At 36.8% G+C, this 14,106-nt stretch overlaps 1 protein-coding gene across 1 annotated transcript in view; it reads left to right on the top strand.

The window, feature by feature from the left end:
• DNAH5 (dynein axonemal heavy chain 5) overlaps positions 1-14,106 on the top strand; it is a 145,222-nt gene that overhangs the window by 91,486 nt on the left and 39,630 nt on the right. The window contains exons 47-53 of the mRNA XM_069808869.1: positions 494-628; positions 2,270-2,392; positions 3,455-3,668; positions 4,297-4,520; positions 6,097-6,292; positions 10,740-10,912; positions 13,551-13,681. Of these exons, the coding sequence (XP_069664970.1) occupies positions 494-628; positions 2,270-2,392; positions 3,455-3,668; positions 4,297-4,520; positions 6,097-6,292; positions 10,740-10,912; positions 13,551-13,681 (1,196 nt within the window). The remainder of the gene's footprint in view (positions 1-493; positions 629-2,269; positions 2,393-3,454; positions 3,669-4,296; positions 4,521-6,096; positions 6,293-10,739; positions 10,913-13,550; positions 13,682-14,106) is intronic.

Here is a 14,106-nt window from a genome sequence, read left to right as displayed (position 1 = left end):
TTTTCATGTAGCTGTTGGAGAGGGGGCAGCACACGGGGCAGCCTCGTGCCAGGCTCTGCTGATATGAACTCTGCTTACGTAGGGCAGTTACAGAGTTTATGTACCTTTAGGTTATGCAACCCGTTCTTCACCAAAACCATGTCAGATAAGCAGGATATGGTAAACAATAACAGTCATTAAAATCTTTTAGATACTGAGGCTCTAGATGGTACATTCTTTTTGAAATATTCAGCTCCTTTTACGAATAATCCATTGCTTTGTTAGTTAAATCATGCTGAGTGACACGACCATTAACTGCAAATGTTTTTAACTTGAGGCCTGCAAAGGTCTATGAGATATTAACTATTTTGCTTTCACATGTGCCTTGTTGAGAATTCATTTTACATAACTTTTCTAGTTTTATTTCAGTTTAAAAGATCAATGGGATTGCTGAGGCTTTGCTAAGACACCCAGTTCTTGTGTTTCATCTTATTTCAATGTTGTCTTTGTCTAGGCTGTCCTACTAATTGGTGAGCAAGGAACTGCAAAGACTGTTATCATCAAAGGTTTTATGTCAAAATATAACCCTGAAAACCACACAGCTAAGAGTTTGAATTTTTCATCTGCAACTACCCCATTAATTTTCCAGGTATAGTAGTCATTCACTTTCTAATACAATGTAACTGGATTCAGAGATTGTTCTGAGAATTTGCCAGGAGGATGCTTCTGAAAGTAGTTTGTTTAATTGAAAATGAGTGCAGAAACAAATAAGCACCTGCTCAAAAGGACTCTGTCCTGACACGTGACTTAAAAGATTTCTGTAAAAACCATGTTCCCTTCAACTTCTTTGGTACTTATTGAGCTGTTCTTGGACTGTTACAATACCTTGCATATTACTTACTTCATCACATTTAATGTTTTTATGTCAAATATATCAGTTCTCACTAATTGGGTAGAGCTGTCAGTGGCTTCCTTCAGATTCACTAAAAGCCGTGAGTAAAATAAGTGCTACCCACAACAATCTGTCATAAAAAGTGTGCTGTCTGCAATTTAAATTTCAGTAGATTAAATTACTCATTAAAAAGGTAACACATGCAGTGCAGCTGCTCTAAATAGAACTATGAATACTTAAATCCTGAACTATACTGCCTGTCCAAATTTCTACTGAGCTACTTTGAATTATTTCAAGTTTCTTTTAACCTGCTGGCAATATATATGGGAAATATTTTTAATGTGGTTTGGTATGCCAAGCCGAAGCACTGTCTGGGCTTTAATCAGAAGTGCTGTCTATAAGATTGATGCATCATCTGTCATCGGGCTCTATAGTGTAGTAGAAACTATTAACATGATTAATATACAAGTATGTAATTCTGGTCTTACTTTTCTTAGTATTTTTCCTTTATTTATTGGGCTACATAAACAAAAAGTAGTGTCGGTACATCTGTTTTAATAAAATAGGTGTCAAGTTTATTGACAATAGATGATAGTCTGTTGATGATCAAGACATCTGAAATAGATGTGCAAGTCTAACAGTCAAGTCTCTGATAACAATCTAGACCAAAGCACTGTCTGTTATGGCACATGTGCTTTTAAATTGCTCTGACTTTCTAAAATTTTGGTCTAACTGATGCCACTCGTGTAAGAAGGCTTTCCAGGGTACTGTACAGGAGCCTAGGCACAATGTAAGAATGCAGATATTTAGATTTGCACTAAAGAGTAACTATGAATGGTTAAGTGAGCTTTCACTTGGTATAGAATAAATAAAAACTGAACCTTAAGGAGAACAGAGCAATGGAAAGATGACGGGAAGAAAAGTAGTTGCAAGTCTTCTATTAAGTGAAGTTATTTCGTCAAGTCTGTTTATGTATGTGAGTTTAATTATCACTGTATGCTTTTATGAAGTACATTGATGTCTGCTGGAAAGGTCTTTAAGAATCACATCTTTCAGATCTGACAGATTGTTAGTTTAATCTTTATTGCTAGTAACCATCAATTTTGGTGATAAATGAATAAAATGAAATAAAAGTTTAATATGGTTTTGAAATCATGAAGCTGTTAGGCATGGTTGTCTACACTAGACATTTGTTATGTCTGATACCGACCTAATGCTGTATAGCGTGAGATTTCAGTCATTCTAGTTGAACTTGTGCAATTAGCTCCAGCAGAGGTGTTGTCTAAACCTTCCTTAGTAAAATTCTGTGTAACAAAACTGTCAATATGTTTAATTGATTGAATCATGTAGGAAAGGAAGGGCTCTTTGTAACTATGCTAATAATTGCTTTTTCAACAGCGTACAATAGAAAGTTATGTGGACAAGCGCATGGGCACAACTTATGGTCCGCCTGCAGGCAAAAAGATGACTGTCTTCATTGATGATGTGAATATGCCCACAGTAAATGAATGGGGAGACCAGGTTAGTTTGTAAAAGAGGAAAAAAGAAGGCAAAAGATATTTTCTTTCTTTCTTTGCTACACTGTAAAACTGGCTACTGTTCTTAATCAGGCAGTAGGGGGTGAATTTGATATTGTAGTGCTTAATTTTTAAAGAACCCATCTAGTTTTATATTGTCATGAATTAATTGAAAATAAATATACTGACTACCAGAAGCAGTCTGATTACTCCTTAAAATATGCCTGTATAATTTTAACAGTTTTTTACCAACACTCATATTTTAATTAAAAAATATTTAAAAAATCAAAAAATTTAACTAGAAAAAAACCTTTGGCACACAAATCGTGATAACAAACTGCCTGTGTGGACAATAATTAAAATACTGTGAATGCTGAGAGACAAGAAGTGACTTCTCAGCTTTAGAAAAAATGGAAGTAATAATTATGTACGTTGTCAAGATCGTTCTGAAGTATATTGCCTTGGAAACTAATGTTAGCATTTCTAGAGAAGTGTGGTTGTATAATGTACTGTCTGTGGGATGTTCTCAGCTGGTCAAACAGAAAAGCGGGGGGTCCATTTATGGCTAAGGAAAGGAATCTTGTATTCTTTTGTATGGAAATAATTCTGTGTTTGCAGCTTGAAAGACCATGTTTGTGATTGCTGCATGTGGAAATTTTGTCAAAATATTTGGCAGTAAATGCAATATGTGAAGATACATCACTTTGGGCTTGATGAGAACAAACTGGAAATTTTGGGTTAAAAGGGGAGAAGTATTTCCAATACAACAGTATTGGGAGTCATGCAGCCATCAAGTGAGAATGAATAGAAGTATGAAGGATTATTCTAAGCTAGGGATTCCTCTCTACTCCCAGGACTTTTGCCCATAGATACTACCAGTAAAAATAACAGTCTAAATATGCTTATTCCTAGCTGTGCATTTTTCTCCTGAAGCAAATAAGCAGGGGGTTGGGGGACAAAATAATGGTATACTCCTTATTAGGTCTTTCAAGTACACAAGTATGTTTTGTATTTTGTTTAGTTTTCTGCATAATATTCTGTTATATAATACCTGCTTATTTTACAGGTCACTAATGAGATAGTTAGGCAGCTGATGGAACAGAATGGACTGTATAACCTGGAAAAGCCTGGTGAATTTACCAACATTGTGGACATTCAGTTTTTGGCTGCCATGATCCACCCTGGAGGAGGTCGCAATGACATTCCACAAAGGCTCAAGAGACAATTTTCTGTGTTCAACTGTACTCTGCCTTCTAATTCTTCCATTGACAAAATTTTCGGTAAAGGGAAAATAGCTTTGTATCTATCCCATTTTTGAAAATGGGAGTAGATTTTTCCTTATCCCTCTATTTATAAACATTATGATTAAAACAGAGGCTTATTCCTGCTCTGATTTGCTTACCAGCACATTTTTCTTCAGTAATCACTCCCCACCTGCAACTTCATCAAACTGTAAGTTTTTCAGGTCCAGTCACATTTCTGAAATCTCTTGGTATGCTAAGTATTAGGAAGGACAGCCTGAAGGCCGTTCCTAGTTTTAGTGACAATGCTGCAGAGTTGCTAAGCTGCTACTGGTGCTAAAAATGAGTGACTAATGACTAGACTTTCACAAATGACAGGATCATATTGGTCTCAGAAGACATTAGCTATTCAAAGGCTGTGGAAGCTATTTTGGTAGATGAAAGAACATTTTTAACAGACAGTAAATGAAAAGCTAAATACCCAGTGAGCTGGTGGCAGGATGGTGTTAAGACCAGGTGAATCAAGATTTGAATAAAGACTGGAAAGCCGTTTCAACAAATTAGAAAAGGTTTGGGGGGTTAAAAAAAGAAAACAATTAAGAAGATCATAGCTCTTGCACTAGTGTGTTTTACAAAAATCTTTCATTGGCAGTTCTTTTCTTCACAGGTGTAATTGGAGAAGGGCACTATTGTAGTGAGCGGGGATTTTCAGAAGATGTGAAGAAAACAGTAGCCAGATTGGTTCCACTGACACGCAGGCTGTGGCAGATTACCAAGCTAAAAATGTTGCCCACACCAGCCAAGTTCCATTATGTCTTCAACCTTCGAGACCTCTCAAGAATTTGGCAAGGAATGCTGAACACTGCATCAGAAGTGATCAATGAACCAAAGGCAAGTGCAGCACATCAGCGGCTTTGTTATAATGAGTGTATAATTAGCGTAGCAAAGAGGATGAAGAGTCTAACTTCTTGGCATTTGAGTTTGCTTTAGAAAAATATCATTTCTATTAAAAAACTTTTTCAGTATTTTTTTTGAGGCAAAGACGTTTTAGTCTGGCTTTTACAGTGCCAACTGAAATGACAACTTTGTTTCACAGCTGTAACAAAACCCACTTCTTTTGGCAGAAGAGGGTTTGCTTCTATCTGCTTGTTCTATTATTGACAAAATGCTAGCTTGTTTGAAAGGATCAAGCAAAGAAAATCATGAGAAGAAATGAACTTATTTTAACCCAATGAAAATGTGTATGTATTGATTAAAAAAATAAACAGTTCCCCTCTCTCCACTAGTGTCTTGAGGCTTTCAGTCACTGCCTAATATCTGTCTAACAAATGATTTCTGCCTTACAGTTTAAAAGGAAGAAGTAGTAATGAGTTATAGTGACTTCCCCCCCCCAATCGACCTTTCTTCCAGAAAAGCTCAATACTTTATGCATCATTTCTTTTGTAATTATTTTAAGGAAAAGTCATTTAGTGTTTTGAGCACTGAAACATGAAGTGCTGCAAAAGCAGTGTTTACGGTAATCATGGAAAATTTGTTATACATTTGGGTTATATAATCACTTCATCTTTAATGTACTTCCCTGCTTCTTGAATAAGCTCCTGAATTCTGCTACATCTAAAATTCAAATTTCAGAATCGATTTTAATTTCTGAAGATAAAAATATACAGCAGTAAGATGATTATATGTATTTTCTCAATTAATGTCTTCTGAAGTAAAACAAACAATTGCTGAAAATCTGATTGTATAAATTTACGTATTAGTTCTGAGACTTGACATAGTTAGTGTCATTTCTACAAAGTGCTGTAGGCTCAAACAAGAGGTCTTCAAGGAGTACTTGGAATTTTTTCTACTACTTTGCAGTAATAGTGTAGGATTAAAACCAGGGCTGCTAGGATTAAGAACCTGGCAGGTTTTCCTTCTCCATCCTATGACCAGACTGAAGGACTTTAAAGGTATATTGAATTTGGAGAAGGAATAATATACACACTTAAACTTTTTTTTTTTTCTAAACTACTTTGGTTGAAGTATTGGGAGTGACATCTGTGTTTGGCATGAAATTATTCATGCCATGATGCTATTATTTCCACAAACCTTCTACTTAATGATCAGTTTAAAAAGTGGTTTGTCAGTGCGTAAACATGTGTTATCAGGTATGGATATGGTTTTAGGGCTAGGGAAATAAAACCTTAATTTGGTAAATATGGTTTGGTTTGGAATGCTAGATGAAGGCTTCTTGCATAGTTAACTGAATGTAAGCTTAAAATACTATTGGGCAGAATGGAAAGCTCAAGGTACCTCTCCTGAATAAACCCCAAAATACTACTGTTTCTTTTGTAGTATTAATACCTTTTTAAAACAAATAAAAGTGTGGCTTTTAAGTGGCATAGCTTTGTTGCAAGCCTAATCTGACTGTAATGTGTGTGTGTGTGGGGGGGGGGGGGTTGTTTGGTTTTTTTTTTTAATATAGGTACTGATAAAACTGTGGAAGCATGAATGTAAGTGTGTTATTGCTGATCGTTTCACAACCTCAGAAGATGTAAACTGGTTTGATGCAGCTGTGGCAAAACTTATTGAGGAGGAATTTGAAGAAACAGAAGCTTTGCTGGATCCTGAAATTGATGCATTCTTCGCTGACTTTTTAAGGGATGCACCTGAAAAAACAGGTAAAAATGGACTCTGATAACCCTGGAGATGACAAGAATAGGGAAGGGCATATGATAAAATAGATGCTAGTAGAAATATGTCTTAAAAATATATAGTAAGTTCATGCATCAAGGGTTGCTGTTCTGTCCAGTGACTTTGAAGGTAGTCTGTGTAACCAACTGTGGCACATCTTTACACTCATGGGATTTTTAAGTCTGTATTTATACCCAGGTTATCTATAGGAGGGCCTTACTTCCATTTCCATTGATGTGGTGGATAGACAAAACTGCCAAATAGTGAGCGTAAGTCTATATTATTCTAAAATGTTGAAAGAAGTGAGATATGAATGACTTGAAGTGGTAGGGTTGCAGTACTGAGTAAAGATTAGCACTCTAGCTACCATCCGCTAGAAACCTGGTGAAAGAATACTGGCTCTGGGCTAATCCAGTACTTCTTAGGAAATACCCGGTACATGATTTTATAACAAATGAGTATTTTTTCAAAATCTTCTGAATGCCAGTAAAACCTCTTGAATTATCCATATGGCTTATAACAATGTCTTTGTGTCTTTTAAAGAAAAACACTGTGTCACTGACCTTGCTAAATGAGCTGGGATTATTTGTTAGTTGATGCAAAAGAACAGAAAACAGTTGTTTAGGTTTTGGGGAAGGTCGTTATTTAAGCCACTGAATGATTCAATTATCTGTGTTCCTATAACTGTAATGATGGATAGTGGAGACAATAAAAGTTTGGCATGAGTGGTCAAATGCCATTTAAATCTCTTCTTGGATAAATGAGTAGTCAGAAGGCAGTGACAAAAGGAGAGTAAAGGATAGGAAGTGTTTGATTGGAAGGAATCAAATAGAAGTAAAAAGCAAACTGCTGTGAGAATGTAGTCAAATATACCCTTAAATAACTTGCTAAAGTGCAGCAATGTTGAGAGCACTGAAATACAAGCCAGAATACATACTGAGAGAGTGAAGAGTGACTTTTAATGTGAAAATTTGAATCCACACTAGAAACCATTATGTTTAACTGAAAAATAAATGCAAAAAGAAACATGTATTTCTCAAAATAACTTGCTTCCTGGTGACAGTTTAAATGTACATGCCCTGTAATATGCCTTTTAACATGAAACTTCATCTAAATATGAAGTAGGAGGCCCTCATTTAGAAGGGATATGTTTTATTCTCAATATGTTTGTCAGAGCCTTGAGAACACCTTTCTGTTTTGGGTTTAAGTGAGAAGAATAACAAGTGTAACTGTGTTTTAATTGTCCCTTTAATGCAATTTAGTTTTGCCCATTATGATGGAAGTGTAAGAACAAGAACTGGATTTCTATTAAATCTATAATTCATTATTGATTATATAATAATGTATATAGAATATATATCTATAAATAATAGATAAAATATATATTAAATATACAAAAAATGTATCGGACATCAATTTCAAATAACCGTATGCTCAGATTAGTGATGTGTTTACATATACTCCCTGTATCTCTGGGTTGTACAGTCACAACGTATTTGTCCCCGAGATACTTCACCTCGAGTCTTCGTGTATTTAACTCAAACATCAACTTTGAGATCTTAGCCTTACAGAAATTTAGTGGTGCTAGTGTTCTTGAGACCCTCAAACTGTTCAAAGGTGTTTTTTATCAGTTAGTTTTGACATTGCTATTTAGTACTTGTGATTCTGAATCCTGAGATTAGAGAAGAGTTTAAAATAATATATTGCACTAGCTGCCTCTGTAAGTAATGTGTCTGCCCTTTCTTAGGTGTAGTACTTGATAATGCTGTCTTTTGACATTAATAATAAAACCACAGGAACAGGATTAAGCAGATATGATTCTCTTAAATGGTTTGAAACTGTCAAAACATCACTACAGTTTAACTCCTTGCTGTATTCCTTATTAGTTCCTTATCAGTAGCTGACTTGTTTAAATGTCTCATTCAACTTATAAGAAACTTACTTCCAGCTGGAACACTGCTTTTGTTTAACCAGTGTTTTTGCAGGTTAAATTAAGTTGGTTAATTTAATTAGGTCTCAATCTAAGGGAGTGTTCATATATGCAGAAACAATACAGAGCTAAAGAATTCTGAAATTAAGGTGACTTCAGGTATACACAGATGCATTATGAGGGACAGATGCATGAGATTTAATCATCATTTTATTTTGAGAGGTTTGGTTCTGTGGTAAAAGGCAATTTCCTTAAACTGTTTTTTATATATATGTTTGGGGTTTTGTTTTGTTTTTCCCTTGGAAGCTGCATGATTATTGGACCACTGCTAATCTGTAAAAGCAAAATATGCAAGAAGGAAATGGAGAAAAAATTAAAATGAGAAAAATATTATAGATACTATTCTAAATACAATACAGTTTGATTGCTTTTTTCCCCCACCTTTACTTCCCTTTCCACTGACTTCCAGTGCTTTACTAAGCATTAGGGAGCTACTTATTTTACTGTAATTATTTGTTTTATTGATTTTAATTCCACCAGTTAGAGATAATATTGTGAATAATATATTTCTTCAGTAAGTAAGAGGAGGCTTAGCAAAACCGATTGTTAGTAATGACTGACATGGTAACTGGAAAAATATATCCTGCAGCATATAGATCATGAAATCGTGAAACTAATGGAGCTAGCTCTATATAAATAAGAGCAAAATTGTACTGTGTCTGCTATTATTTTTTGAGGAAAACCAAACCAACCCAAAACCCGCATGGTGTTTGCTTGCTGGCACTCTTCCAATGAAGTTTGTTAATTACTTGATGATGAAGTATGGGCTGGATGAGCGGTGAGATGGGTTGAAAACTGGCTGAATGGCCGAGCCCAGAGGGTGGTGATCAATGGCACAAAGTCTAGTTGGAGGCCAGTAACTAGTGGTATACCCCAGGGGTCAATACTGGGTCCAGTTGTCTTCAACATCTTCATCAGTGATGTGGATGATGGGGCAGAGTGTGCCCTCAGGAAGTTCCCAGATGACACAAAACTGGGCAAAATGGTTGATATGCCAGAGGGTTATGCTGCCATCCAGAGGGACCTTGACAAGAACCTCATAAGGTTCAACAGAGGGAAGTGCCAAGTCCTGCACCTGGGGAGGAAAAATCCCATGCACCAGTACATACTGGCAGCCACTCATCTGGAGAACAGCTTTGCAGAAAAGGACCTGGGAGTGCTGGTGGACACCAAGTTGAACACAAGCCAGCTATGTGCCCTTGCAGGAAAAAAAGGCTAGTGGCATCCTGGGCTGCATTAGAAGGAATGTTCTAGCAGGTCGAGGGAGGTGATCCTTCCCCTTTATTCAGCAGTGGTGAGGCCACACCTGGAGTCCCGTGTCCCAGTCTGGGCTCCCCAGTACAAGAAAGACATGGACATGCTGGAGAGAGTCCAATGAAGGGCCACAGAGATGGCTAAAGGACTCTTAGATGAGGAAAGGCTGAGTGAGCTGGGACTGTTCAGCCTGGAGAAGGGAAGGCAGGGAGATCTCCTCAATATGTATAAATACCTGAAGGGAGGGTACAAAGAAGATGGAGCCAGGGTCTTTTCAGTGGTGCCCAGTGACAGGCCCAGAGGCAACAGGCACAAACTGAAGCACAGGAGGTTCCCTCTGAACATCAGGAAACACTTTCTTACTGTGGGGGTGACCAAGCACCAGCACAGGTTGCCCAGAGAGGTTGTGCAGTCTCCATCCTCGGAGAAATTCAAAAGCCAGCTGGACATGGTCTTCGGGAATGGGCTCTAGGCGTCCGTCCTTGAGCAGGGGAGTTGGACCAGACGACCTCCCGAGGTCCCTGCCAACCTCAACCTTTCTGTGATTTTATTTGCTGTGAGTGACAATTCTTACTAATGAAGGCATGTCACCTTTAAGCATGATTAATGCTTATGAATGGAAAAATGAGACAGCAGCACTATTTCCTGCTTTCCTTTGGGTGAGGAGGAGTTGACAATTCCTTGTGGCTTTCAGATCACTTGATGAAACAAATGTATGCCTTTTCACAGTGGCTGTAGGGGTTTTTTGTTGTGGTAATTATTCATTTTAGTAGTAATTTTTCTTTTACTAGTGCAATGATTTAATCAACTTAGAGTGTCTTCTTTTACAAAAAAGATTTGCAATTTTTAACTGCAATATTTATTTACCTTCATTCTCTACTGCTACTTTAGCTTCTAGCATCTAAGTTGATTTCAGGTTTTCATCATTCAAGTTTCAGATGTAGAGAAAGCAAGCTCGTTAGTTTTTGCTGGTTTTGTCTCTGAGAATTAAGCAGCTGAACTTACCATTCCTTGTAGGCAGGGTATAGGCAGCACACTCATATGTACATCTAATGTGTAGTAATATGTGTAATAAACCTGTTTCTGGGGGGTTAAAGAGACTTCTAATAACCTTCACTTACTCATCCCCACATTGAGCCTTCATCAGTCATTTAAACTGCTGAGGTTTTGTTACCTGCTTTTTGTTCTAGGTGAAAAATCAGAGGAAGTTAATTTAGATATTCCCAAAATCTATGAGCCAATTCACTCCTTTCATCAGCTACGGAATCGTTTAAATAGGTTTTTACAAACATACAATGAGAATGTCCGTGGTACTGGAATGGACCTGGTTTTCTTCGAGGATGCTATGATTCATTTAGTCAAGGTACAGTCTTACCGGATTGCCATTTGTTGTTGTTGTTGTTCACTTGTCCTCAAAGCCTATGAGTGGAGGTGTGCATGAGTCAAGGTAAATTACTTCTAAAACTGATGCAAGTAATTTATTGCTAGCAAATATTTTGGCTGTCACTCTGTGACTAGATATTAAAACTCAGCTTTTCTGAAAATGGACCGGATGGAGCTATTCTTTTATATCTGTCTTTTATGTCTGGTGGGGTCATGGTCCGAATTATTTGAACTCTATTTCAACCTTTCTTCTTGCTAATTCTTCTGAGAGCGCTTCCTCTCTTTGGAATGAGTCAAATGAAATTCAGGTTAGGACATAATTGGTTGCTTATGAAGGAGTAGGCACAGCAGAGTAAGAATAAATGTAGTCCCAGCTTCCTTTGTAGATCAATAGTATGCTCGCTTCTTTTAAAACTCCTTTGAATATGGATTGGAGCTGACCATAATTTTTAGCACAGCACAGCTTGATAGGATTGTCCACACAGAGCAGGCTTCATAAAAAGGAGAAGCTTTTTTTTTTTTTTTTAAACTAAAAACCCTATTGTTTCTCAGTTGCACGGTGAGGTTGTCTGTGTTTCTTATCATAAATTATTAAGAACTGAATATTGGATTGTACCATCCTAACAAATAATATAATAAATATCAAACCAACATAAATTTAATTATAGTTGACAAACACATTGCATCTGCAGTTTTCAAAATTTTGGGGTGGATTCTTGTCACTTCACAAAATTAGTCTCTATCTTTTCAGTCTTCCCTGCAAAATGGGTAATGTTCTGCTATGGATTTCTTTATGAAAACTGTTAAGTCATCATCATACTCAGTAACAAGTTTCTGGTTTATTCCTAGTAAAAAAATCTATATAAATTCAGGATCTAGCAAAAAAAAAAATTTATTTATTTATTTATTTATTTATTTTTTACTGAAGAGTCACCTGTCATCAGGAATCTCTTCTTTGGGTAGCTAGATGCTAAATACCTGAAACATTATCTTAATTTTCACTTGGATAAAATGAATATATAGTGCTTATCTGATCCTGTATTCTTGAAAGCAGCATTTACAGCTGTGCAGGTCTGAGCTTTATGCATGAGCTAGACTTGAGACAGCCTCTAAGAGAAAGCTAGGTAAGCACAGTTAAGGTAATGCCTGATCTGAGCTGACGTAGGATGACTTGAATGGGTTAAAGCTGAGGAGTATCTTAAGCACAGAACAAAGCTTTCAATTTATAGCTTGTTTGCCTCTGCCTGGAAAAGATCTAGCAGCTGTAATTGAAGTGATCAGCAATATTCCAAGGGTGGTGTGCAAATCTATTTTTCTTTGGTTAAACGCTAAGTATGCTTAGAGTAAACCTTCATACTTGATATTATCTTTGCTTATAAAAGTTAATCTATGAAAAATAACAAGTATGTTGCACTCAATATGTAAGATATATAGGTTTAAAACTGCAGGAAATTGACATGACTATTTTTAATAACTTGAAAAAAAAGTATGTTAGAGGAAAGGAAAGTAAATGGGTATCCCCGGCTGCTAATTGCCATGATGGAATTCTAGGGGTGTCCGAGGGATGTTCAGAATAACCACAGGAGCCAATACTCTGTGTTGTTGCTTGTGCAGAGGAAACCAACTGCTAACCACCTGGTTGGTATTACCTTGCCTTTGAGAGGCAAGTGGCTCCACGCTATTCTGGAAATTAATGTAGGCTTTTCTGTGTACTATGAGTATTTGTCCGTGTCCAACTGATGTGGTGTGGAGCAAGTTTGTCTCCTGTGCTTAAAGGCATATTTTTTCAGCATCAGATAACATCTTCTACCCATTTCCAGATTTCTTGGCATCGTTTTTTGGCTGTGGACAGTGGGACGGGTGCTGCATGCAGTTCACAGTGCTGAAAATTTTTTTGCTCTGAATTGCATGTTCATTTACATTGCACTGCCCTGAATTGAAGGGGAATGTGGAGTAGTAGGTAACTGCTGCCTTTTGCTTTAAAAGATAAATAATGAAATGAGAAAGAAAGGGAGACCTACCTGGGAGATGTTCCACTGTGACCAAATATTCATACTGATATTGTGCATTTTGTAATCAAGTAAACAAGAAGCTTAAGAAGTTTGATTATAAAGGTAGTATTATTACCTGCTGCAGAGAATACTGAAGACTGTGTGTCTTGAATTTAACATGCCTGGGACAACTTGTCCTTCTGGTCACAATGAAGGGGCCTGGAGAGATGAGTCTTGCTAAAGTTGTCCAGGGGGTATGGTATTGGGGAAATTAATATTTCCTTCCTAATTTTAATAATTTGTCATGCTATGATAGCAGATCACTAACAAATCACAGCTGAGATTTACTTTTACTTTCTGGAGGTGTGAGATGCAATTCTACTGATAATTGAAAGTTCACAGTGATGGAATCAAGTGGTTGCTATACTATTAGAAGGTTTACAGAAAATATTGGAAAGTGCAAACATTCATAGAATGTATTAATAATAATATAGAATCTCTTAATTGAACCTTAAAATTTTCATTTGTTCTGTATTTCTAATACAACTTTATTACTGCAGTAGCATAGGATCTTTGGGTGTGTAAATTTTACACATAGTAGCAATAAATGACTGTGATCTTACACAGATTTCTCGTGTGATTCGCACTCCTCGTGGAAATGCTCTTTTAGTTGGAGTTGGTGGCTCAGGAAAGCAGAGTTTGGCAAGATTGGCATCTTTCATAGCTGGCTATGATACATTCCAGATAATGTTAACAAGGTGAGCATTAATTAAAATTGAAGTAAATAAGTACTTTGTGTTTGAACTCTTCCTATAAATAAAACAGGTGCCCAGTTTCTGCAGTGGGAGAAAGAACAAGCTAAATATAGGCCGAGCACTGTTGCCTAGAGTGGAAGGACATGAAAATCCTTTGAGACTTACTAAATTTGCTTGATTTTCTACAATAAGTCTGAGCTTTTATCATCTTTGGAGTAGTAAACTGTTTTGTGTGTTTCACAGAACAAAAGGAATGTTGGTGGTGTCAAGTTATCTTTACTCTATGTCTTTACTTTCAGTACAGTTTAGTGTACTGTGCATTTGTTGGTGGTTTCTACCTATACTGCCTTTATGAGTTTGTCTTGTAATATTTGAAATAACACCTGTGTGAGGAGGTGGAATCCTCATCCCTGCCCATTAATTTGGTA

Source organism: Haliaeetus albicilla, chromosome 21 (assembly GCF_947461875.1).
Source record: "Haliaeetus albicilla chromosome 21, bHalAlb1.1, whole genome shotgun sequence".
NCBI lineage: Eukaryota > Metazoa > Chordata > Aves > Accipitriformes > Accipitridae > Haliaeetus > Haliaeetus albicilla.
This window is presented reverse-complemented; position numbering and strand designations above follow the sequence as displayed.